At 40.6% G+C, this 27,401-nt stretch overlaps 1 protein-coding gene across 3 annotated transcripts in view; it reads right to left on the reverse strand.

Moving 5' to 3' along the window:
* The window catches only part of LOC120741646 (stromal membrane-associated protein 1-like), a 140,060-nt gene that overhangs the window by 4,217 nt on the left and 108,442 nt on the right, over window positions 1-27,401 (reverse strand). For all 3 annotated transcript variants that reach the window (XM_040044619.1, XM_040044620.1, XM_040044621.1), the window contains 2 exons: window positions 7,905-8,097; window positions 1,443-1,669 (listed from right to left, as the gene is read on the reverse strand). In XM_040044619.1, coding sequence (XP_039900553.1) covers window positions 1,443-1,669; window positions 7,905-8,097 — 420 coding nt within the window. The remainder of the gene's footprint in view (window positions 1-1,442; window positions 1,670-7,904; window positions 8,098-27,401) is intronic.

Genomic DNA, 27,401 nt, shown 5'->3' on the forward strand with positions numbered 1-27,401 from the left:
ATTTTGTTCTATCAGATGAACTGTTACTATGCTTCCACATTATAGACTGCAATCACCTGCACCAGTTAAGTACGAGTTTAATAATCTAAGAGCATTTCTGTCAGGGATGTGATTAGAAGTCACCGAAACTCTCTGAATGTTGGACTAATCTTGGAAGCACTTACGTCACCAAAAGGAAATCCTACAGCAGATGCTCCTTCAGTAACATTAGCTCTATGAATGGCCATGAAGTGGGCCACTGCAACATTAATGAAGGATTCTACAATATACAGGCATGTGAAAAATACAGTTTTGAAACACTTTAGGCAAAACCACATCAACTGCCAAGGAAGGTGGTGGAGGGGTAATGATTTGAGTCACGGGACTTGGGAACCTCGCAGCGATTGAGTTGACCACGAACTCCTCTGTATACCAAAGTATTCTAGAGTCAAAATGTGAGGCCCAAATTGGGTCATGCATCAGGTGAAAGATCCCCAAACAGCAGCAAATCTACACCAGAATCACTGAAAAAGTATAGACTGAAGGTGTTGCAGTGGCCCAGTCAAAGTCCAGACCCTCGCCTGATTAAAATGCTGTGGCTGGACCTTAAAGAGCTGTAACCCGTGATGCATGTGAATTCATGTTATGAGATTCTTACAAAACAAACAGGATGAAAATGATAAAATGATGGTTCCAAATGAGATAATCACAGTTGTGGACAACATCAACAGAACAATGTGTTGCACCCATACAGTTTATGCAACAAAGCTTTGTTAGCCTCACCCTCCTGAGACCCAGCACATTCACTATGTCCTCTGCCGTGGGAAAATCTGAAAGATACTTTTTTCCTTGGTTCTCAGGAGGTTAGATAGTGAGTCTTAACTTTTCACCTTCTTGTCCAAATAAGGTTGATTGCAGCTCCAAGAAAGACACCTATCATTGAGGCTTCAAATTGGGAAGCCAAGAAACCAGTGCATGGCATCATGGTGGCTATGACCATCTGTTATATACAGTCTATGGTATTATTATGTAATTTCATTCCAAATTGGCTGGAAAACAGTTATAACCAATGATCAAGTCACACAAATCATCAAATTTCATTCTGCATTCTAAGTGGTATTAAAAGATCCTAAATCAAAGGTTATATACTAAGTAATGTACTGTTCTGGGCAGAATTAGGAACAAAGGAATAAAGGCATGTGACAGAATAAAAGAAAAAAACCCCTCATATTATTATACAGTAACCCTGGTTATAAAAAAGATTGAATAGCTGATTAAAGCTGCACCTCTTGGGCTTTTACTACATTGGTGAGGTTATTACTGCACCGAGCTCTGCACAGAATTGGGGAACAGATCTAAGTGTGAATCTATATATTCACAGCAACTGGAGTGGGCAAAAAGCTAAATGTTAATCATCATTCTGACTGCACTTTAATACAGAGATTTATATTTCTTCCTGTTACCTGGCCCATATTCCACTGTCCTTGCTGCATGCTGTACATGTTCTGTCCTTGGTTGGCAGGCATCGCACCCTGCTGCATGCTCATGTAGCCCCCATTTGGCAGTGCCATCCCAGACACCATGGCCCCAGACCCCATCATGGTGGTGGTGGGTGGGATACTTCCAGCCACTGCTGTGGCGTAGCCCTGCGGAGTGAACTGCATCTGAGGCTGGCCCATGTACACACTGCCTGCAATACAAGACAACAGAATATGCCTTCAAACTTTGCCTTCAAATTCAAATATAAGAATCTTCAGGAAGTCAAACATCCCAAATTACAATCAATAAAACAAACAAACGTACTAGCACTCATCCTGTAAAGATGTTGAGAAACAGTAAAATCATAAAAACAAACGGGGAATGCACAAAGAACAGTGAGGTGAAGAGCTGCAGGTGATATCCTTTGACTGGGATTTCATTGAAGAGTGACATCTCTTACAGGTCACCAAAGAGTGCTGCATTCAGTGTGTGGCAAGAAGACGGATGATAATAGGGAAAGGCAGATTCTTGACACTTTTATTAAAAATGATGACCTGATGAACCTTCTCAGAGCCAAAGAGCCACTAGCTGCTCTTGTATTGCCCAAATGCCATCAGCAATGCACTGGGTCACTGTGAAAAAGTGATAAAAAGCTCTGGTGCAACTTGAGGCAGATGAGATGTGTAGTTTGAGGACCTTGGAATTTTGTCTGTTTTTTGAAGACAATGTTGTTAAATTGGCTTTGTGAGACAATGACCTTCAGTTGGTACTAAGGAGGTTTTCAGCAGTGGTTGAAATAGCTGTAATGTCAGCATTTCATAGTCTAAAGATACAGTGTCTTTCCTAAAAACATTGAATTGCTTCCTGCAGGCTGGCACTAAGTTGCCAGGCTTTTACTGCAGCCACCTTCAGTGGTTTTTCTGTGGGTCTCTCTGCCTTCGGTAACTGAAAGTATGCTCTTATGGACTGACATCAGATGACTGCATTGTATTAACGAATATACACTTTCTTTCCTTGAAAAATTGTAGAGTTGCTATAGCAATATGTTTTGGGTCATTTTCAGTGAAGTGGTTGGCTTTGTCACCTCACTGCAAGGTACTTGCGGTATATAGAATAAAGTCCTGTATGCCTGTATGGTGGGAAATCACACAAACTGGTTACTGTGCAAGTACAAAAACAATTTCCATTTGTGCTATGAAGCTGTATCCAATCAGTTTTGAAGCATTTGGCTCAATCTGAGCTCATGAGTTCATCCTTCTACTTCTGTCGTTTACATCATTAATAAATAGAACCTTGGTTCTACCATGTTCGACAGATGAGTTTCCTCCCTACTGTGGCTGGACTCTTTCTCAGGGCTGGACTCTCTCTTTCTCAAAACTGGGGACCGAAAGTTATGTTCCAACTATAGGTTGATCACATTCTTTAATCTCCCTGGGAAAGTCTATGCCAGAGTACTGGAATGGAGAATCCTTCCATTACTTGAACTTCAGATCCAGGAGGAATAATGCGGTACTGGTCTACATGTGTTTTGTTTACTTCAAAGGCTTCAATTGGGGGGTTCTTTGGGAAAATGGGGTATTTGGTCCATTGTACATGGCAATTTGGTACCTGTGCAACAACAGCAAGAGCCTAGTCTAAATTGCCAGCATTTAATGTGGCTCATTTACAGTGGGTGTTTGATTCTGCCAAGGCTGCCTTTAATCACCGATTCTGTTCATAGTTTTTATGAACAGAATATCTAGGTGTAGCCAGGTGTTGGAGCGTCTACACTTTGGTGGCTTCAACATTTCATCTTTGCTTTTTAAAGATGATGTTCTATTTTGTTGCCTTCATTAGGTTGTGTTCCGTTCCTCGCACTGGAATGGTTTGCAGCCAGGTGTGAAGAAACTGGAAAGAGAATCACCTTGATTCTCTGCCAGAAAACAGGGAAGTGCACACTACAGGTTTTGAGTTGCTGCCCCAATTGGAGTAGTTTAAGTATCTCAGGATCTTGCACTACCAAGTAGATCTTGTAGTTGGTCAGGGAAGAGTGGAGTGGGAGATTGACAGACAGATTGAACCAATGTCTGATGCATGATAGGGTGAGTAGCTTGGTCATTCAAAAGTAGAGCTGCTGGTGATCCACAGTGATTATGTCTCCTAGGTGAGATGTTTTGGGCATGTCCTACGAAGAGGAGACCCCCAGGCCTCACCGGAGATTTGGCTGGTGTTGGAATTTTCATGTGTATCAAATGGACTTTTGGCTGAAACAATCCTTGGATACAAGATATGACATCCACAGTTAGCTCATTTAAACCAGGTGATGAGGCTCAAGTTTCCTGTGTGACTTCCACTGGATGTTTTCCAGGAAAAGAGATCCTGACCCCTTACCAGTTACATAGTTCACCCGGTATGGGAACACTTCATAACCTCACAAGAAGAAACAGAACAGGTTGTTGGGGAGAAGGACATCTGCAGAGTTAGCTTGATACCATCAGGCAGGCAAAAACAAACTATTTTTTCCTGCCTCCCTGCTTTGCTCTGTGAATGTACAAAATGAGAGACTCTCCTCTCATATTATAATATATCCTCTTTAGCACAAGTCATAATGCCTCACAGGTTTTAGTCTTTAGCTGTTATAAAGCCAAAAACATCAGTACAGATCCATGGACAAATAGCTAATCCACAGATCACTGACGAAGCAATGTTTTTTGGCCTTCTGTATATTCTGACATTCTGATCACCTCATTGTTGGCTGCACTTAGAGCCTTTCCATTGCAGCATGGATAAGTGCACACAGTCCCGCGCACACATACAGTGCATGCAGGATGAAAGTCTGATTTTTGAGCATTAGCCTGGCAAGGTTCTTTTGGCTTTGATCTCAATCTGCATTTATTTGGATTCAGAGAGGACAATACGCAGAAAGCCCTTCATTCCATTCCTAATCCTTGATACATCAGTGTAAACATGGAACACTATAATCAATGCATGTGCCTGCTGTAAAAACCTGCTGCCTGTTTTCTCCCACCAAGCAGAAAACATGCAGCACTAATGCTTTCCCACACAGGCTGATGGATGATGTATGTGTGAACATCCGCCTACCTATACATCCTCGTACAGGCGCTCATGCACACTCTCCTGACACTTCAGTCTTTACACATAATAACTGTGAGATGAAAGCGAACCTGCAGACACTTCGCTATTTTTACTGCTGCACTGGGACCCTAGTAAATGCAGTGTGAACTAGACGTTCCTGCTTTTCAGCACGCTGACCTTTCATCTTTACTCTCCTACGTTTTTATGATGCATCTTCCCTCTAACATGCATGTGTGTGTACAACATTGCCTAGGTGTGCATCTGTTTGTGTGTAAACACCTAGGTCTGAGTCTGCAGCCTTGTATTTATAACCTGCACGTCTTTGCCAGCTTACGAGACGCCGTGTATGTGTAATGTTTGTTTACGCGCTACATTCACAAGACATTTCTACTGCGAGGAATCTTTAAGTCCTTTTTGAACACATGTCCTTCAGCTTGCACATTAAAAAAATTAATTACATTAAGAACATCCTTGAGTGCCGGTTTAAGTTACAGATTGAGCAGGCAGCTGTATTCAGCCAGGCTAAATGCAGCAGCCCCAGGCCTTCTGCTGCATGCTCTGGAGTTCTTTATGTTTCCTTGAACATGTTTCACCTCTCATCCGAGAAGCTTCTTTAAAAGTGCATATTACTCCCACATTAGGTTCATTGGCTTCACTAGCTAATTCTAGCCTTGGAAAAAAAGCATGGGGTTCTCTTCACATACAAAGTTCTGAATCATTGCACCACTTGATATTTTAAAGATCTCATAGATCGTCCCACTTCAGCACGCCACTCTCAGACTGCAGCTGCACTTCAACTTCCTAAAGTTTCTAAAAGTAAAATGGGAGGCAGCGTCTTCAGCTGTCAGGCTTGGAACAGCTCCCAGTTTGGGTTCAGAGTCAAACACCATCCATTTTTAAAATTATTAATCAATCTTTAAGATTAAGTTTGATTAATTAAAACAACCCCCAGTTTTCTGCTTCAATCAAAGGCTGATGTGGGACTTCCCTTGATCCCATGATCCACTGAGCGTTTTACATGCCACTAGTACATGTCAGTAACTTCTGTCTACTTTCTCCCGCAATCTGCGTCTAATCTTGTTTATTTTTTAAGCTCTTTGTTCGTCTGTTTCCTTCTTGTCTTCTATATGTTCTGATGTTCGAGCCTCATTCAGGAGGTCTCTGTTTTAGCAATCAAATGAGAGAACTTCATTGATTGCTCTCTCTCTGACACTGTGATGCCTTTACCATATAGTGTTTTGAGATGACTGCTGTTGTGAAATGGGACTATATAAATATAATTGAATTGAATGTAAATTGAATTTCAGTCCTCTGATCCACGAGTCCAGTAATGCATATAAATCGTAACTGCCGAGGTTCTTTGTGTGGGGCTATTACTGTAGCAGTAATATTTTCTGCTGAGTGTGTAACTGGATCTCAGTGTGTCTGTGTGTAATCAGATTGCTCAAAATGCATTTAAAGATTCCTTTACACATTTTCAGATCTGATTACATACAGACACATTAAGATACAGTTACACAACTCTCCAAATGCACTTGCCGGTACTTTTGCTACGATAACAGCTCCCACACCTCTTGCCTTAACAGTAACTATTTTCTGCAGTGGCAGCACGTAGTCATTAAAAATGTAGGCTCCCATTCTGGGGGTGATTCTCCAAAGAGGTCACAAGGTTCATGTGAGTGTCCAGAGATAAGAACAAAGCTAAGAAAAGCATAATGTACAGCAAATTTTTGTGGAACGTGTATGGGTACCATAAATTGTTTTGTAGCTTCCAAAAAAAATACTTCAAACATCCAGGATTACGAAATCTTGCATCTTTTGTTTAACCTGATCAAATCATGATCTTAATTATTAAATTATTGTACTGATGAAGTCAGTGTCAGGAGCTAAAAAAAAAAAGAAGAAAAAAAAAAAAGATACTTTCTAGTTTCTGCAGAGTGAAGATACAAAAAAGCTGCCGTTCCATTAAGAGTTATAGAATGTATCAAAAGGTTCTCAAGGTCCAAAAGCTCTTAATGCCATAAGTTTTCATTTTGTGTGCATCTGTAAAGGTGTCAGGCTATGAGCAAGTAAGAATTCTCTTGATTAATAGATCAGCTTTACCAGACAAACACACACATACACAATGTCAGCAGGGTGTGAGTGAGCTCTCAGCCTCTGACTGCTCTCCAAAGTCAGCCACAACTCCACTTGTTTATGTTGTTTTCCACCAGTCTCCTTTTTTCCATCTCTGAAATGTAGACCAAAAATAAACACAGCCTTTTGGCCAGGCTAAAATGTTCTCTTCGCACAAGCAGACACACTGCTGCCTTCATTTGCAGATTTCCAGCCACTTGCGGATCATTTTCCAAGCTATAAACGGATCATCAGGCTTTTAGTCCTCTTAAAACGTTGATATGATGAAGATGTTAGCAATAATTTGACACTTTATAGGTCAAACACAAAACAAAAGTGTAATTTATTTCGAGTTTTGAGGCGGCACAGTGGTGAAGAGGTGCAGACTGTCACCTCATAACAAGAAGGGTCCTCGTTCAATCCTCCCGGCCTTCTTGGGGAGTAGGTTTCAGCTCATGGCCACAGAAACAATGGTGCAATGCAATGCATGCAATTAAATGAAGTTAAATAGCGAAAATAAAGTGAGGATTAGTTTTGTTCGGCGGCTCTTGAGAAGATTAAGAGGTCGAGAATCAATGCCAAGCTCACTGCTACACCATCTTTGTGGGTAACGTCCAACCCCATGTTTGAGTGCGGTGTGTAGTTGTAAACAGTTTAGCCAAGACCACTGAAGTTTTTACAGCTGTAATTTAGATTTGGAAGCAGGAAGACCCCCCAGCACTGAACAGAACTGAAAGCCAGAACCTTTATTGAGCCTTGATTTGAGGTGGGTTGCCAAGTGGCTGGCACATGTGCAGCCCTAGTGGGAGAATATCAGCTGAGTATTGAAGATCAGCTTTTCTGCCAGGATTGAGCTTTGTCTCCTGTCTGAACTAACACCATGCTCGATCTTTCGTGGAACGGCTAATATAAAACCGATAATAAATGTGATTTTTTAAAACAAATTTTTAAGCTTTTGTGTCGGTATAGTTCAGTTGACAAAAGACACTCAAGCTCAGTAAACAAATGAGCCTGACCCAAAAGAGAAAGTGGCATGAAATCACAACTCCTTAGCAACAAACTGTCAATCTTTATTTTTTCCCCTCTACCAGTCTTAGAAACACCTCCTGCAAACTGTATCCTTTAAAAAGACCTACAAACTTGAGTGACTCTGCTTGAATTGAAAATGTGAGTTTGAGTCAATTGACCAAGCTGCTTTGATTTGATTAACAAAGGGTTAATAATAACTGCTGGCTGTATGAGAGCATGTGTGTTACCTTGTCCTGGAGCAGGCTGTTGCTGGCTTTGTGGCTGACTGCCCACTGAGCTGCTTGCGTACAGGGACAGGATCGAGTCTTTAGATAAAAGCTTCTTCTCCTCTGCTTTCGCTGTGGTAGTGGTGGAGGTAGAGGAGGAAGAAGAGGAGGAGGTGGAGGGGTCCACCTGTGGAGTTGTTATACTGGAACCAGACTGTCAGACAGAAAGACACAGGGCAAGGAGAGAAACGTCATGAATATATAGACTTTCATCCAGACAGATTATTTCTCATACACTACAATCATGTAGTTGCTATTGTCACCATACCCTAAAAATATACATGTAATGTAAATCTCACCTAATCAGCAGAAAGAACCAGACCAGAGAAACAAGGCAGAGGAGCTTAGATTTGTTTTCTCACCTGTTTCTGTCTTACCTATTTTAATCTTTAACGTACATGAGAATAAACATGGTCATAGTTTCAGATGATAATGCCAACGTTTGTGTTAGACCCCAGTCACACTGGCAGAAACACAACACCACCAACACCAACCAGCCAACTTGCCATTTACTCTCTGAGCTGTAGGGGAAGTGTTACGAGTGTGACACAAACAGCAAAGGGAGAATATTTGCCTTCATATTAAGAGCTGCACCTGCAGGAAGGCACAACTTTTAATTTGAAGGAGAACGTTTTCAGTTTTCCGTCGCGGTTACTGCCGCTTGTGTGTTGGCAAGTCTTTGCAGACAAGTCGACATCTTCCATGCAAACTACGGGCAGCTGGGCAATCTACCAGCATCCAAAGCACTCACGAGTTTTTAAACCTGACAGATTTTACCCAGTGATTGCTGGCAACCTTCAGCAACCATTTGCTAACCAGTCGGGGAATATGCATTTTTCTTTGGTGACTTTAAGTTTTCTGGGAGTTACCAGCTAGTCTTTATTCCTTGTGTGAGTGGAGCTTTATCTTTTTCACAGTGACTTCCACTTTCAGTCACTAAGTGATCCCTGTGAGCCAAAAACTCAGGATTCGATATTTTCTACTCTTGGCCGTGAGCAGAGAAGCCTTTCCCAACTATTGTGTAAAATCCTCTGCTAATGAGGGGCAGCCAATCAGAAGAAACTTGGCTTAAAGGAAGGGAAAAGGGCCAAGGCCAAAACAAAGAGGAATACGATTTTATATCATGTCAAAGTACTTGAGTAAGTCCGAGTGTCGCCTGCTTTGCTGCTCTTTTCACTGTTGCTAAACTGCTTTGCATAAATGCCAATTACTCACATTTCACAAATTAATTGCCAACAAAATAGGAAATGATTAGAAAGACAGAACCTGAAGGAAGTGAAGACAAGAGAGCAAGTTCTCAAATAAACATGAGCAGCCATAAAATAACTTTTACTGAATAAACAAAACAAAAAACAAATTTAAAAAATCTGAATGTAACATTTTCTGTCTGTCAAACTGTGTGTTTGGCAGATTTGGACATATTCTCTTGCTTGTACTCATAATTATAAAATAAATCCAACAGGTTTGTGTCACTGAATACACAGCAGACTTGGAAATATATTTAGTCATACCTTTGGCTACTCAATGTGCCACAGAGAGAAAAGATGGCCAAGACAGGAAAAAGACTGATGTGAAGATGGAAGAAAAAAAAAGGGTCTAAACAAAGGGCCGAAAAGCAAGAGTTAAATAAAGGACAAGACAGGGGAGAAAAGAACGGAGGAGACAACATAGGAGAGAGAAGAGAGGAGCATTGTCAGTGTAAGTGAGACGGATGACATTAATTAGGCCGCTGCAAAGAGAGGAAGACGTGAACTGTTGGAGACAGGACACACGCACGCTGTTCCGCTCACATACACCTTTTCATTATAAAGAAAAAAACAAAACAAAAACAGCTTTCATGCACACACCCATTATGTTTAATGGATGGAGCTGACAAAAAAACAACACCTGCTTAAAAGCTCTGCTCAGGTGTTTGTGGGAATGTGTGTGTGTGTGTGTGTGTGCACACATGTGAAGAGATGGGACAAAGACTGAAAATAGAAAGGGGGAAGGCGACAGACAGCATGAAGAAGATAAGGAGAGACAGTGTGATAAACAGCAGCTCCTGCAAGCCGCTCTGCAGTGAATAAGCACGCTGCAGTCAGTGTCACAAGCACACATCATATATTACACAAAGTTGCACACCACCCACACACAACACATAAAACACACACACACAGAAATGCAAGCACATGTGTTGTCCTCTGCTGCTTAGCAGGCAGCACTGCGCTCCTCCGTCTCTCCCTGCAGACTTCATCCAACTGGAGGAGGGAAGGCGGAGATGAGGTGGAGGGGGGAATGGAGAAGAAAATGTGGGGCAGGGGGAGCAAGATAGGAAAAAGGAAGGGGAAAAGCAAAAAGAGTGTAGGTGAAAGTAAAGGTAGGGGTGGAAAGAGGAGAGAAAAACAAAGTGAACACGGGTGAGCTGAAATGAAAAGCGGCAGGTGAGGATGGAGGAATAACAAGAGCAGAGGAGGTAAGATGGATGGCTAGTCATACCGAGAGACATAAACACACACACACACACACACACACACACACACACACACACACACACACACACACAGTCCATTTTCTTTCAAGTGAAGCCAGTTAAGGTGAGTCAGGTATTGAAGGGGGCAGGAGGAGCTTCCTATTAATAGTCATAGAACATTAGCATGAAGGAAGGTGAGAACACCTGATCTGCCTCATGTCAGCGAGCTATATAACATAACTCAGTCACGGAAGCTAAGTCTGTTTCCTGCTAAGCTTTTTTGGGGTTTCTTTGCAAAGTTAAAAAGAATACATTTAATAGACTTCAAAATCTCCAGGCTGCAGTAATCGTCAGCCATTCAGCTTCCTTCTTCGGGAAAGTGCTATGGAAGCGACGGCATGACTCAGACAGAGTCTGCAGGCTCTGAACCGCTGAGATAAGACCATCATCCGGGATGATTTGGGAAGGGAGCTATAACATGTGGAGCATGTGGGATGTGAGCCAATTAAAGCAGCTGGCAGGTGGGGTGAGCTTTACCAAGCTGGCACTAACATTGGGTAACTAGCTTCTGATGTCTACTTGTTGATGCAGAGCTATAATAACGCCTTCTGACGATTTGTCTATTTGTTTTAGGAGTCACAACGACAGTAGACTGACCACCATAAAGTTTTCAAATGCATCAATTTAAAAAAAAAAGTTTTTAGCATAATCAAGTCAAAATTAAAACTCACAAGCAATTTAAATACTGAAACGGGGTGTGCTTCCTGTAATCATTCCTATTGACAATAACAAATAAGGAGTCCTTTTCTAATGTACTTTTAAGGTCAGGGTCCTGTGCAAATTGTGGATGCACATATTAAACATGGCCACAGTTTCAGAGGATGAGATTAGCGTATGCATGAGTAATCCCTCATAACCAAGAGCTCAGGCTTCACACGCTTATGTGAGTAAAACAGAACAATAATATGATCACATCTCTTTGGCTGCGAGCCTCCCAATCTCCTGTTTTTGGGAAGCAGACAATCAGAGGAAAGTTGCCTGAAGGCAGAGGGGCTAAAACTGCCTGCTTAACACAAAGGACGACGTGAGGAGCTGCACCAAGACAAACAGGGTTACTCTAGTAGCCCGATTTCCAAGAATAAACACATGGAGCTGGAAATGTGTCCTCTTTAGAGTATTTTATTTGGAAGTGATTTCTCTCTTCATACCTTCAGTGACCATCACTTCCAGAGGGTACTAGAACCACAAAGACAAATGACATTACTAATGGCTGTATTGCAATAATAATAACAGCTTGTTAATGGACAGAATGTCTGGGTTGGTTTGAGAGCTCTGTTTGGAATATGCGCTGCTGTCCCACGTTCCTGTCGTGTTCGGGTCAAATCTGACTGATTTACAAATTTAAAAACTCACAAATATTGTGTTTTACATCCGGTTTACCTCAAGGCCTTATGAGTCCTCCACACTCTGCACTTGAACATATAAAAGTGATGAGCACCTCTTTCGTTGAATTTTGAGTGTTTTAATCAACTTTGTTACATCTGTGGTGTTCTCGGTCAAAAGTGACATAGAAAATGAATGGGAATCCACCCCCCCACCCCACCCGACTTTGACCTCTGACCCCCTGAATGGCCCACTGAATGACCACTGAACTGAATTTGGTGGTGAAAAATATTTCTAATGTTAATTTAAGAGTTGTTAAAAGAGAATGGTCACTTGTGACCGGAACACTAAAGTCAGGGGGTGGGTGCACACAACTGGAGGGTTAATCTGTTATACAATATTACATATCTTTTAGAATAAAAAAACAACAACAAAACAAAACAAATGAAAACTCATAATGAGGATCAGGAAAGGGAGTGTGCATCGGGATCTAGCAATTATATCTGGCCAACAGGCAGGTAAACATGCCAAGCTGCACAGTCTGCATGTGTAACTGCACACACCATCAAATAGAAGCCAGTGATGAATCAGTACAGTACAAATAACACTGCACTTTCAAAAAATCCTATCACCTAGAACACTTGCCAGATCACAGTTTAACACAGTTTGAAACAGTGGAGGAGAACAGGCATGTGCCACAGAGGCACGAGTACAGAATTCCACGCAGTGATCAAAAATAGCAGCCACTATGCAGACGTGCAGGGGAAGATGGCCTTAAATGATGAAGTAAAGATGGCTGATATTTACAGACCCACTCCCTTAAATGTATTAGAGTCCCAGGCAGGCTGATAGGTTGCAGTCTTTCAAAACATCATATTACTGTCAAGAGATGTGTTTGGGATGAGGTGATGCAAATAAGAGTGAGCATCCTTTAACTCAAAGATGTTTCTTTAAATTGCTGCCTCTTTTGGCTTAGAACAAAACAGCTTCCACTGGCCTTTCACTCGTTCCACCATCTGTGACTGCCAGACACTCCAGGAGAATTTGCTCTATTTGCACTGAAAGAACAGCAAAGCAGTCCAGAAGGTTTTTTTTTTGCCAGAGCTAGACAGGTGGCACACAATGTAAGAGATGCACCATTCTTGCTCTCTTTAAATGCAAAAGAAATTCATGCAGGAAATGTCACATGTGTATCGTCGTTCACAGTGGCAGTTCTACATACGCAGATACATCAAATACACACACACACACCATGCTCATAGTGTGTGAGGTGCTGCAGGGCTCCTAGCAGCATATTGTGTAATAGAAAGCCTCTTCAACAAGACTCCTTTCTTTCTTTCTTTCTTTCTTTTTTTTTTTTGCAATGTTGGTGTTGATGAGAGCAGCCAGAGCTCTGAATTACTGCTCTGACAGCCTTTTCCTCACTGTCACTATTCATAGACCTCTACAGCCAAACACACACACACACTCGTGCTCACTACGGTTTTCCATCACTGCTTGAAATACTCATACACTCCCCTCTGATAGACCATCTGTGGCTTTAAAACCGTAATAGGCTGTGTGTGTGTGTGTGTGTGTGTGTGTGTGTGTGTGTGTGTGTGTGTGTGTGTTAATTTACTAAAAACAAAAGCAAAGCTTGCCTTGGAGTAAATCTGAATTAGCCTACGAGTGTGCCAGAAAGGAAAAGAAAAACAAGCAGAGAACGAAACAAAGGCAAAAATCGAGATCGCTGGTCACTGCTTCATTACCTCACTGCTCTCTGCCTTCTCACCCTCTTTGTTGTACTCTCAACAAAATGCAGTTCATCCGTTTGCCTGTCTCGCACTTCATCCCTTCCTCAGCAATCAACTACATTGCCTTCTGTTATTTACTTCAGACCCAGACCTCCATTTCTTCCTTGGATGTAATCATGAAACCCACAAAGTTCCCATTAAAGCCACAATGTTCCATATCTGGTTGAGGTGTCACAAAAATATTCAGGCGACGCATACTTTGATGCACATTTAACATTAATGGGCTGTATGAATAGCTTTAAGTGAGTCATGGCAATCATTTCCTCATACAAAGAAAACAGAGGAGAACGTGATGTTTTTGCAGTGAATTATGGGAATTTAATGCATGAAAATGCCTTTTATTGCTACCTTTGAAGAGCAACGACACATATTCATAATAAAGCTCTGTCACCTCGTTCCAATTCAGTAGCCTTGGTCTTAACTGAATGCCCATGTTTTCCTGGAGAGCGCATCCATGTTTGACCTCCTGACTTACACTGCAGTAATTCTGCAGTTTAAAGGCAGCAGAGGTTACTAGCCAAGAATCTCATCAATTCAAAGCTTTACAGGAGTAGCTGATTGGCTTTATTTTGAACACTAAGCTAAAAATTATCTAAGCTGGAGGGTGAATGCTAACCTTTTTCCACTTGATAAGCGTTAACGTTGGGTTCCTAATTGCATGGCAGGATGCTGTAAACGGACCTGTTGCTAGAAATGTTGTTGTTATTTGGCGCTACATAAATAAAATTGAATTGAAATTGAATCAAAACAACCTGCCTGCTTCATCAACATCAGTAACTTTATTTAACAGGCTCTTCTCTTGTTTTCTCCTGTTTGTTATTGATTCCTGCTGACAACTTTTTATATTTTATTCCTGCACAGTTGGTGTGCAGCACCCACAATTTTCGTTGAACATGCACAATGACAATAAAGGGCTAAATATGTGGATTTTCTTAAACCTGGACATAACTGTCCCTATAAAAGTTAAACTGTGCTTTTAAAGGCTGAAGATCAGATTTACTAAAACTATTTGATAAACAAATGTTTTGCTGTCATTTTTACTGCTTTTCAGCTTCAACTTGGGTGCCTTCCATATCTGTTTTATTAAGAAAGCAGCTCATTATGCAGTCAGATCCTGGACCGAGCTTAACGCATCACACCGCCAGAGCTCAGCTGCCATAGTTCAGAGGTGGAATTTCTATGAGATGCTATACTCAGAAAATCAAAGCCAACGAAGCAAACGTGGTTTGATTTCGCCTGAGAAAACTGTTTACTCCAAGAATTACAAGAGGCTATAATACATTTTAGCTTTTAGGCACTTTCATGTTATTACTATTATGTGGGGAAAACAGTTTTAATGGGAAACAAAAATAACTCAGAGAAATCTTTTTCTCTCCTTGCTCTATCCCCCTTTCACTCCCCACCACATTACTTTGAGTTTTCCAAGTAAAAAATATCTCATAACTGCATTTTTCAGACTCAGGCAGAGGTGAATGAGAGACAGAGGACAGGACGAGGAGAGAAAGTGTGTTTGTGTGAAAGGGAGAGCGAGCGCAAGAAGCTGCGGATAACACAAATCCTCCCCCTCCTACAAGGCTGTAATCGCATTTTTATAATTGACATATGCACAGATAGGCCAGCGCGCCCCGATGCCGGTTAATAGCTGCCCAAATCAGCAGGCTGCCGGCTTCCTCTTTCTTCATGGGCCCGACTAATCACAGCTGTAAAGCAATATCCGCCTGCCGAATCCAAAATTCATTCCTCAGTATGTCTGTGTGCATGTGTAAAAATCAGGGGATGTGTACTGACTGTGAAAACTGTGTTATTGTGTGTATGGCTCATATGTATAGGAGAGGAACGGAAATGAGCCGACGTGTGAGAGGTGGCGCTGCATGTTGGTTTGTGGGGTTTTCTCTCGGGAGTCTGAACCTGTTTATAGAAGACTGATGTGAGTGAGGAAGCATATGATAATATATATACTCATTATAGATCTAGAAGTGTGCAATAACAGGTAATGTCACAAGGTCATCTAAATCCCATGTGTTTCTGTTTGAGGCTGGAACATTCGTAGGACATTAGTTTTGCAGATTTGTCGCTGACAAAGAAACAAACGTCGTTACTCAACCATCACCAAGCCCTTCAACCAACCCATTAGAGCAGGGCGATATGACCAAAAATATTTATCACGATATACATTTGAAAATTTGCGATAATGATATAACTGACGATATAATTGACATGAGACAAAATACTTTACAACTCCACAACTTTATCAGTGCCAAAAAAAACCCAACCCATCAATGTATTTCCACCTAAACAAGCAGCTGTTTTTTATCCGCATTAAAGTTATATAAAATTTTAACAGTGCAAATTTCTTGCTGACAGTTTAATCAAAAGGCATTTCCAGTGGAAACTGGCCGACATATCCTCAGCATAACCACGTATAATATCCACAAAACTTAAAAGAGGTTATACACACACAATACGGTAATATTATGTTGAAGCACAGTACGTATCACTCCGCGAGGCTCCTGCCTACGATAGCCGTAATGCTCCGACAATCCATCAAGCGGTGCGGCTTCGTAGCTTAGCAAAGTCGTACTAAAACATTTGACAGATTTTCGAGCGCTGTGTACATAAAATCGTTTCGAGGTCAGTAAACACAACCAGAGTTCATACATAAGGCACACGGGATTATAAGGGGCACGCTCGATTTTCAGAAAAATCAAAGGATTGATTTTAAGCGTGCGCCGTATTTTCCAAAAAACACGGTAATAACGACGGTCAGCTAGCATGCTCTACCAAAAATAGTGCTTTGTTGTGTATCTGACGGACGAAAGCTAAACCAGTTCCACACTGAAGTTGCAGCATTTTTACAAACCAGTTCCGTTTCATTCAACGATCCGCTTTCGCCCTCCTCATTCTCCATCGCCGCCATGCTTTTTTTGCCATGTGCGTATGAAAACAAAGGCCCTGTGCGTTTTACTCATATTCTATCGCAATATTTCATTTTCTTATCGTTGCCCAACATTATACCGGTATTACCGTGAAAGGTATGATATGGCCCAGCCCTATAACCCATGTTTCCATTTTTCAAGCGTCAGTGTTAGTTTGAGTGTTTTATTTACAAGCATTTTATGGGTACGGTAACAAATCGATACATTATCATAAACTTAAAATTAATCTATTAAAAACACAAATCTGCCACAGTGATCAAAATAGACACAATAGACTCTTTGCCTAATCATTTTATATACGTGGCTACAGACTGGCACCACATACACTATGCTTCATAGGTTAGTTTAAATTTAAAGAGCACAAATAGTTCCAACTATATTTGACCATTTAACATATTTCATCATCTCTTTCTCATCAAGTCTTTCACCTACACCACCACTGCTCTCTCTCCTCCTTATTTGCAGCTCATCTTCCTCCTCAACTCAAAACATACAGTGGGGCAAAAAAGTATTTAGTCAGCCACCGATTGTGCAAGTTCCCCCACTTAAAATGATGACAGAGGTCAGTAATTTGCACCAGAGGTACACTTCAACTGTGAGAGACAGAATGTGAAAAAAAAATCCATGAATCCACATGGTAGGATTTGTAAAGAATTTATTAGTAAATCAGGGTGGAAAATAAGTATTTGGTCAATAACAAAAATACAACTCAATACTTTGTAACATAACCTTTGTTGGCAATAACAGAGGTCAAACGTTTACTATAGGTCTTTACCAGGTTTGCACACACAGTAGCTGGTATTTTGGCCCATTCCTCCATGCAGATCTTCTCGAGAGCAGTGATGTTTTGGGGCTGTCGCCGAGCAACACGGACTTTCAACTCCCGCCACAGATTTTCTATGGGGTTGAGGTCTGGAGACTGGCTAGGCCACTCCAGGACTTTCAAATGCTTCTTACGGAGCCACTCCTTTGTTGCCCGGGCGGTGTGTTTTGGATCATTGTCATGTTGGAAGACCCAGCCTCGTTTCATCTTCAAAGTTCTCACTGATGGAAGGAGGTTTTGGCTCAAAATCTCACGATACATGGCCCCATTCATTCTGTCCTTAACACGGATCAGTCGTCCTGTCCCCTTGGCAGAAAAACAGCCCCATAGCATGATGTTTCCACCCCCATGCTTCACAGTAGGTATGGTGTTCTTGGGATGCAACTCAGTATTCTTCTTCCTCCAAACACGACGAGTTGAGTTTATACCAAAAAGTTCTACTTTGGTTTCATCTGACCACATGACATTCTCCCAGTCCTCTGCTGTATCATCCATGTGCTCTCTGGCAAACTTCAGACGGGCCTGGACATGCACTGGCTTCAGCAGCGGAACACGTCTGGCACTGCGGGATTTGATTCCCTGCCGTTGTAGTGTGTTACTGATGGTGACCTTTGTTACTTTGGTCCCAGCTCTCTGCAGGTCATTCACCAGGTCCCCCCGTGTGGTTCTGGGATCTTTGCTCACCGTTCTCATGATCATTTTGACCCCACGGGATGAGATCTTGCGTGGAGCCCCAGATCGAGGGAGATTATCAGTGGTCTTGCATGTCTTCCATTTTCTGATGATTGCTCCTACAGTTGATTTTTCACACCAAGCTGCTTGCCTATTGTAGATTCACTCTTCCCAGTCTGGTGCAGGTCTACAATACTTTTCCTGGTGTCCTTCGAAAGCTCTTTGGTCTTGGCCATGGCGGAGTTTGGAGTCTGACTGTTTGAGGCTGTGGACAGGTGTCTTTTATACAGATGATGAGTTCAAACAGGTGCCATTCATACAGGTAACGAGTGGGGGACAGAAAAGCTTCTTACAGAAGACGTTACAGGTCTGTGAGAGCCAGAGATTTTCCTTGTTTGAGGTGACCAAATACTTATTTTCCACCCTGATTTACGAATAAATTCTTTACAAATCCTACCATGTGGATTCATGGATTTTTTTTTTCACATTCTGTCTCTCACAGTTGAAGTGTACCTCTGGTGCAAATTACTGACCTCTGTCATCATTTTAAGTGGGGGAACTTGCACAATCGGTGGCTGACTAAATACTTTTTTGCCCCACTGTATTCTCCTGATCTGCAGCCCTGACTTCTGTTCAGGGCTTCTGTTCAAGCTTATTTATTCCTGATATTGTTGCAATTACATATCGTCAGCAGACAGATGAACTTGCTGTCTCTGGACAGCTGACAACAAGACAGTGAAGCAATAACAGCTGGTTACAAGCTAATATTATGTTAGCTAGCTAATTTTAGGCTTGAGAGTCCTAAGAATCACGCTTCCCCCTAATGTCCCCATTAAGAGGTTGAACTTCTATGAAACGCACACACACAAACACACACATACACAAATTTGAAGCACAAGCACAAGCTAGAAATGCAAAACCCTGACTCAATGGGTCTGTGCAGAGCTAATCTCTGTGCAGGCAGGTAGTTGCTCGCTGTCTTAGTTGTTAGATGCTTCAGGACCATCTTTACTGGGAACACAACGCAATAAACTTCATAAAGAAGTCATCACACCCTGCGCACTCTCTCTTTGAATATCTGTCCTCTGGCAGACGATACAGGACATTAAAAAACACACCGCTAGACTTGTGAACAGTTTTCACACAAAGACCATCACCACTTTAAAGGCTGCTGTGAGCTCACCTAAACAATGACTTAAGAATTACATTCACTTTATGTTCACAGCACATGTTAGCACACTGAAATTACTGACTGTGAGAAAAGTTTGTTTTGTTCCATTTTTTCTTTTCTCATTTATTCTGTTATTACTTTTACTCTTTTATACTTTTCAAGGAGAACCATTTTTTAAGGCGTTGTGCAAGAAGCTTCACGTCTGTTGTACTGTGACAAATAAAGTAACCTTGAACTGTGAACAAAGGAAAGAGTGAAACACAATATAAATAATATCAAATGGAGTGGGAATCTTTGGACGTGTGTTACAGTGAGTCAGTGCCTTTAGTAAAACTTCAACAGTAACTCAAAGGTCAAACAGAGAAAAACAAAAGCAGTGTCAGTTTTGATACTGTACTAAGGCAGACCATTAGTTTCAGCTATTAACATCAAAATGAGCTGCGCCTTGAGCTATAAAAGCAGCAAATACACATCAACTTTAACTGCCATTTCAAACATTACCAGCTGGTCTTCTATTGGTTATAATAGGAATATAATTACTTTTTAGGCCTTTGCATATTATGGGGAAATTTTATTGGGAAAAATATTCAATAACCTCAGTGTTATTCACTGTTCTGTTGATTTGCCTAAATATTTGCAGATACATAGAGTGGTGCTGGCGGAAGGTTGACACATCCAGCTTAAGCAATTTTATTTTTGCTTCTTGAATTTGCTTGTTTCACTCACAGATGACCTACTTTCTTCCATCCGTCCATCTTTCTGCTACATTAAAGTCACGGTTGGGCCGGAACCAATCAAAGCTGTCAAAGGACAAGAGAAGGGGAACAGCCCGGACAATTCACCAGTCTATCTCAGGACTAACCACTCCACACTCCAAAAGCAGACTCAATTATTGCCCACATACTGTGAGGTAACAGCATTTTTCTTTAAATGTTGCAGGCAACATCAGTGAACATGTCTGAGACAAACAGAACATTTCTTGGTAGAAAAAAAAACCCCAAGTTTTAATTAAATCTGAAGAGAGAACAATGAAAAACATGTTAATATATAAAAGATCCATCTTCTGAACAGAAAACTGTTACAGCAACAAAACACAAGTGTTGAAATAATAGTCAAAAAAGAGAGTCTAGTGCCGTAGGCAGAGGGCCATGGGACAGCAGCCTGTTGGTTCAAACAGCCAGTATCCAACACTCACTTGTAGTCTATGAAGTATTCAAAGCCCTTGAAAGATATTGCAGCTGATTTAATCTGCCAAACAGCATTAAAAAGTACAACAGTAATACAGCTAAAGTCAATGCTACAGTACAAAAAGCAACCTTATTGAAATCAGGACATTTTTGAGACAAAATGAGTTTGTCCAACACATCCGTGACGTGACGTATGTGGGTGTATGTGCCAGCTAAACCCAGAGATGCCAAAGTATAACAAGCGAGACCGATTAAGTGTCATATAAATCTAATATTAACACTAATGATAAAACAAAAACATCAACATTAATAGTAGTACTTCCAGTAAGTAAGAATTTACTTCTATAGTGCTTTTCAAGATAAGACAGCAGTTACGATGTGCTTTAGAGGCATAAATAATAATAATAATTATTATTATTATTTTTGCAGGTTTAAGTAGTTTCTTAAAGGATGAAACAGAGTCCAGAGTCAAGGGAGCAAAGAGCCCTGAAGTTTGGACTGCACAATTCCCCTTGTTATCAGATGGTTACACGGGATAACAGAACACCTTTATCTATCGACCTAAGGATCCGACTTGGTGAATAGGGGTGGAGTAGATTAACAAAATAAGTGGGGGCTTCACCTCATAGGGAATAAAGGTAAAAACCAAGGTTTTAAACTGACCCTAAATCTGACCTGGGAAGCCAGTGCAGACGATTAGTAGATGCCCCGCTCGACCTCCTGAGCTACAGCCGCCCCTATTATGAATGAGACTTAAAAGCCTTAAAGCAACATTCTGGACAAATAGAGGAGATTAACAGACATTTTAGACAGACAAGAAAATAGACTATTACAAAAATCCAAGCAGAATGAGATAAAGGCAAGACTGAGCACCTGCAGTTCATGTTTTGAGACAACAATCCTGAGTTTAGCAATTCTTAAATGGAAAAAGGAAGAGACTTGATTTGGGCGTTAAAAGTACAAAAAAAAAAAAAAAATCCAAATTGAACCAAAGATCCTATACATTAGCTTTCACAGTAAATGTGAAAGACCCCAGACATTGTCTAATTTAGGGAATAATGGTGTGTGACGTGATAAGTAGAGATTTTGTGTTGTCTGTGTTAAGCTGGAAAAGGTTATTTGCAATCCAACCATCGACTGCATTAAATCAATCAATTCATTGTTAATAATTTATCCAATTTGTAAGGTTTAAATGAGAGGTACAGTTAAATGTTGTCAGTGCACAAATGATAAGAAATGGTTTTAAAACTACTAATGAAATGAAAAAAAAAACAAGAAACTTCAACCAGATCCTGGAACGCAACACGACGCAGCCACATCTGACCAAAGATTGACCACTGAGACCAAAAGTGTTCTATCAGCAAGCAATGAAGTGAACCAGTCCAAGAGATGGACCTACCCACTATGTGGTGTTAAGATTTATTGATCCACAATGCTTGATAATTAGATCATTAATACTTATACATCGACAATTTTTAAAACTAAATTATACAGTCTAAAGTCCATACGAGTCAATATGAGTAGCACTCAGTGGCTGTTCAGTTATATATGGTATGTATGCAGACTGAAAGAAAAACCTACAGATACAACTCAGCGTAGCACTGTATGCATTATTTTAGCGAAAAAGAAACTAAAAACATGAGATAAAAATGCCAAACAAAACTGAGTCCTGTTTACTTTCAATATGTTGCATCAAGGTAACAAAATATACTGTAAGCAGTATAGTGATGTACCGGGAAGAAAAGGAGCGTAAACCACAGCAGGAAAGAGACCTTTGAAGGATGAAGAGGAAGGATAAATAGAAACAGTGCTGTGTGTGCAGATTCAAGGAAAATATATTCTTGTGAGTGAATGAATGGTGAGCACCTGCGGAAAGAGAAGAAAATGGAAGTACAGGGGTGATGGGAGACATACGGAGAGAGCATAAAATCAGTTGGGGGAAAAAGGTCTAAGGTGTAGGCAAACAGAGGGCAGAAGTGGGAAAACAGTGTAGAGAAGAAACTAAAATACGACTGCATCACTTGTATAACACTTATTGACTTATATCTTATGTAAATCTCACACACTGAGTCAATGACTGTTTCAGTTACAGATAAATACGACAGCTACAGTGTGTCAAATAACTGACTCATGTAGCTTTCACTGCTCTGTTAATGGCTTTCATTAATTGCATTTGTACAGAAAATAAATTCTTAAATTTACAGAGTAGCATTACAGAGTGCCACCAGTCTCCAGGAATGTCACTGGGACATTGTTTTCTGGAATAATGAATAAGTTGTTCATGTCTTCTCTATTAACTGTTTAATTAGAGATGCTATTCAAGAAAAAAAACTGAGACTATTAAGGAAACTAGAAAACCATCAATCCTGTTGGTCCTGGCTGATGAACAAAGGCAGACATCTTTTAACTTTGTCTGACTGTCAGCTTTAAATTAAGAGTTGCAATCAGATGTGGGGTTGGGTGTAGCTGTATGGATAACCTGCACAGCTACTCGAGGCTTTTGAGGAAATAATCAGCTCAAGTAATTTGGGTCAACTGGCCCTGGGAGGGGGCCTTGAGGCTTCCTAATACATCAGATATGTTGGGGCAGAGTGAGAGCACAAGGTTCAAGATGAAGTCTGCGATCCTGGTTGGGTAGAGAGATAACATGGAGGTCACCCTGTTTGCATGTTCCCTTATAAATGAGAGAAAGTCTGAAAAGGATAAAGCAGCACTGACTTTGCCAATGTCATCCTAAAGAACATCAAAGTAATTTTCTCCAAATACCAACGCAAAGCAACGTTATTAACACCACACTAAACTACATGCAACATATAAAACATCCAGTTTTTCACAATACATGTGTATGCCTTGAAAAAATAGTCAATATTCAAAAGTAATTTCAAAGCCATTTCTTGGCCGTGGAGTAAATGCCTGATTAACAGGCAGAAAGCTAACATCATTCGCTTACATTAGACTGGATAAACACACTGTTTATCACTGTTGCTCTTACATGTTTGATTCTGTAAAAGACTAAATAAAGACACATCCCTCCAAACTACACAGGCACCAACTACACATCCACCACCTGCCTTCTTAGTTTTGCTAAGCTACGACTGGGAAGTAAAGACACAGATGGCATCTAACCATTAAACTCCAGCAATCTTGACTGCATTTGTGTCTTCTGTGTATGCTATTTTATGCATACACAGAAGACACGACGAATCCATGCAGAGCAGAATCCGGCGAATACTCAGTGAGCATATCTAAAATGCAGTTTTAGATAGATAAAATTGAATTGTTATTATTTAAGCAAGACTTATCAATAATTACATTTTTCTTATCATAATTACTTATCATAATTACATTACTTGACAGAAATCTATTTCCAAAGCAATGTGTGAACAGATATCTACAGTGTACGTTTGAAGTAGCAAGGATGAAATTGAATTTTAGATAATTGATTTTTATAATAGTGGCTGTAAAGTTGTCAATTATTATTAATTCAAACTCCAACTAGTCAAAAACAAATAATAGACATAAGGATATGAGGAAGAAGGTTGTAAAGAGTTCAGGAAGAAGTTGAGACAAGCTTCAGGTCATAGGGAAGAGTTGCTAGTTGTCTGGGAAAGTACAACTAAAACGAGGGAGAATACAGGGAAGGTATGTTGTGTATCCTCTGAACAGAGGAAAGAAGACAAGGACACTAAATGGAGGAATGAGGAAGTACAGAGAAAAAATTTAAGGAAAATGAAAAAGTGCGATTGTCCTGAAGAAGAAGAAATTAGACAGGAGTACCAGGATGCTAGGAGATGTATAGGAGAGACAGCAGTGGACCTTTTAACCAGTTTGTTAATACAACCCTGGAGAGCGAGAGGACGCCTGAGGAATTGAGAAGAAGTGTACTGGTAGTGATGAAGGGTGATGTGCAGAGAGGTAAAGTTGATATGGGAGAGAGGTTGACGCTAGGTTAAGAAGAGAGGTGACGATCAGTGAGCAGCAGTATGGCTTCATGCTGAGAAAGAGCACTACAGATGTGATGTTTGCTGAGAGAGTGTTGATGGAGGAGTGCACAGAAGGTCTGGCGTGTCTCTATAGACACATTCGAGAGAAAGCAACGAGAGGAACTGTGGTACTGCATGAGGAAGTCAGGAGCAGCAGAAAAGTATGTGACGTGTATGATGAGAGTGAGATAGTGGTGAAATGTGTGGTAGGAGTGACAGATGGGTTTAAGGTGGGGTGGGGTTGCATCAGAGACTGGCTCTGAGCCCCTTCATGTTTGCAGTAATAACAGACAGGCTGACAGACGAGGTTAGGCAGAAGTCTCCATGGATTATGATGTTTGCACGGCCGACTTTGTGCTACCTTTCTCTCACCTATCGTCACTTTAAGTTACCGAATATCATTCTGTTCTCTGATCTGATTGGATAGTTAGTTACAGCTGTTGTCAGAGCAGATAATGTCCTAGAGGGGTTAATGATAAAAACGAAACTGTTGATATCTGCAGCTGTTACTGCAGCATTCGATGTCTTCTAAACACAATCGTGAAAAAAAACTATGTGAAAAAAAATAATAAAGAAAATATTTTGCAATATCTGCCAACTCAAGCACTTTCCAGAGTCTAGATATTTTCTGCATCAGGAATAGAAAGCAGAGACAGATTCAGGCTCAGCAACGACAAAATGGGAACCAAGGAAGAAACGCCTGCTCCTCTGTTTAAAGAAGCAAGGCAAACAAAAGTAAACACAATATGTGGTGACTGTTTGACAGCCGGGTTAAGGCAGGAATTCATTTCTTCCTAAAACACTTGATGAAATTTAAAAACTTCTATAGCTTTCTAACTGCTACATTACTGCTAATATCATTATTTTTGTGAGCCCCCTACATATATGGACAGATTATACTTTATATAAACTAGATATTAATCTATAAACTACTGTTATAGCTTTGGCAATATTGTTTATGGAAACTTTGATGCCTATAAAGTATAAAGGCCCACTGAGCTGAAGCTGTTCTCCCAAGTGAGAAACACTGCCAGAAATTGCCTCTAACAAAGTTGCAGAAGCTTGATACCAAACTGGGAAATGCAAAAGAAACATGCAAAAGAAAAGAATAAGACAGGACTTCTTTGTTTTTTTTTTCTAAACAGACATTTCACCTCTTATCATCCTGAAAAAAACCTTAAAGAAGTCGAGTAGCCTTCTATTCAGGCTTCTGAGACTACCACCACCTGGATGCCTGAGGACCTACACAAACACTAATGCTATGTTTACTTTACATCAGCTCATTAATGGTCTTCATGTCCTCTCTGACACCTTTCTTCCTGTTTGACCTGAAGGAGAGCTGCATCCACTGCTTTACATGCAACCACACCAGAGCTTCACTGACCGAGCAAAAAAACCCCAAAAAACCAAACTGTGATTCATGAATATATGGAAATAAGCCAACGTGTGAGGCAGAAGCACCAGTGCAGTAGATGGAGTCACAGAGGAGGTGAGCATGGAGGGGAGATTATAGGGCAAGTGGGAGGCTGGTAGTGGCAAAGGGAGAGCTTGCAGTTACAGAAGCCCATAATTGTTCTTCATGCCTGGGTTTCCTGTGAGCCACTGCCTGGTCTTGCCCCAGGAGGCACGGCGGTGTGCGTGTGTGTGAGAGAGTGAGGTGTACAATTTGAATCCTAAGAACAGGTCAGAGAGTGAAATCCACCCTGACCGTGATTGACTATGATGGTTCAATGTATGTGGGTGTTCCAAGGTTACAGTTCATGACATACCTGTGTGTTTACCGTATATTTGACATGTAGCACTGTGCTGCTGCAAGTATGCAGACACTGTCCATTTATATAAATAGACATTATGTGGTTCTGCCTGACAGTGTGAGTTCTCATTTCCATGTGAATCAAAGGTCAAAGGTCACACTTGAAAGACGCCTACTGCATTTTAAACTGAACAGTTCCTTGAAAATGTTTAATTCAACACAACTTCCCCATCCTCATGAGAGCAGTCGCTGACAAAGTAGCAGAGGAAAGGAGGAAAAATGAAGTCAAGCATCAACCTCTTTTCCAATTTTCTTTTGTTCTCATTCTGATGAACATCCTGTTTGTTTACCCAGAAAATGAAAAATCCCAATATGGCTGCAGACACCCACTGGACAACAGCTTCATCTCTGCTCTTCATCCTTCATTTACTTTATTTTTTTGCTCTCTCCTTGTCCTTAATCATCTTCCCAAGTTTCAATTATTTTGCAGAAATATGTAAAAATGCTCTTAATGATTTGAGAAAAACAGCACATAAATATTTCATTTCAACATCTCTAACCAATATTGTCATCGTGATTGAAAAGGTAATTATTTTCTTTAAACCCCGGTGAGTATTCATGGAGCATATTTCAGGCTTTTCACAGGCTCAGATCTTTGGGGTTGACTGTGCATGGTGGCACACATGATTTCTTGGTAACGAAAATGTAATGAGACTATTAACTTATTTGAGTTATTATAATTCTGTTTTGTTTTTTTATTAGTTTTTTATTTTTATTTTGTTTGAACTTTTTGTTTTTAATTCAGTTTAGTTTCAGTTAGTTTGTGCAGGTTTGTTTTATAACCCTAACCCAACATCACCATCCTCCTCAGTTTGTGATAACAAATTTGACCTAATTAATACAAACTAAAAGAAAACAGCATTTCTTCTATAATTGAATTTAATTTTTGGTTGTTTTCCAAGTTCACAAAATCTTTTCGGCTAGGTAAATTTTTTTAAAGGTCTAGTTTTGATTGTTTTATTACCTAAAATGTTTTTTCATATCTAGTTTTAGTTATTAGTTTGGTTAACTAAATTAAATGTATGTTTACTACAGCCTATAAAGATTTTGAAAAACAGCAAACAACCAAATAGAGTTAAAAGAATTCAGAAGGGGAGATTTTTTTCGGAGGCTCTATGAATCTTTCCATTCAGTGATGCGTCTCTTTCTGCAATAGGTGATACTTTGATGTTTGAGCCAAAGCCTGCAAGGTACAAAGGTGCTGAGGATGCAAAACAAGCGTGCACCACAGAGTTGACAGTTGAT

Source organism: Simochromis diagramma, unplaced genomic scaffold, assembly GCF_900408965.1.
Source record: "Simochromis diagramma unplaced genomic scaffold, fSimDia1.1 OVJJ01000486.1, whole genome shotgun sequence".
Taxonomy (NCBI): domain Eukaryota; kingdom Metazoa; phylum Chordata; class Actinopteri; order Cichliformes; family Cichlidae; genus Simochromis; species Simochromis diagramma.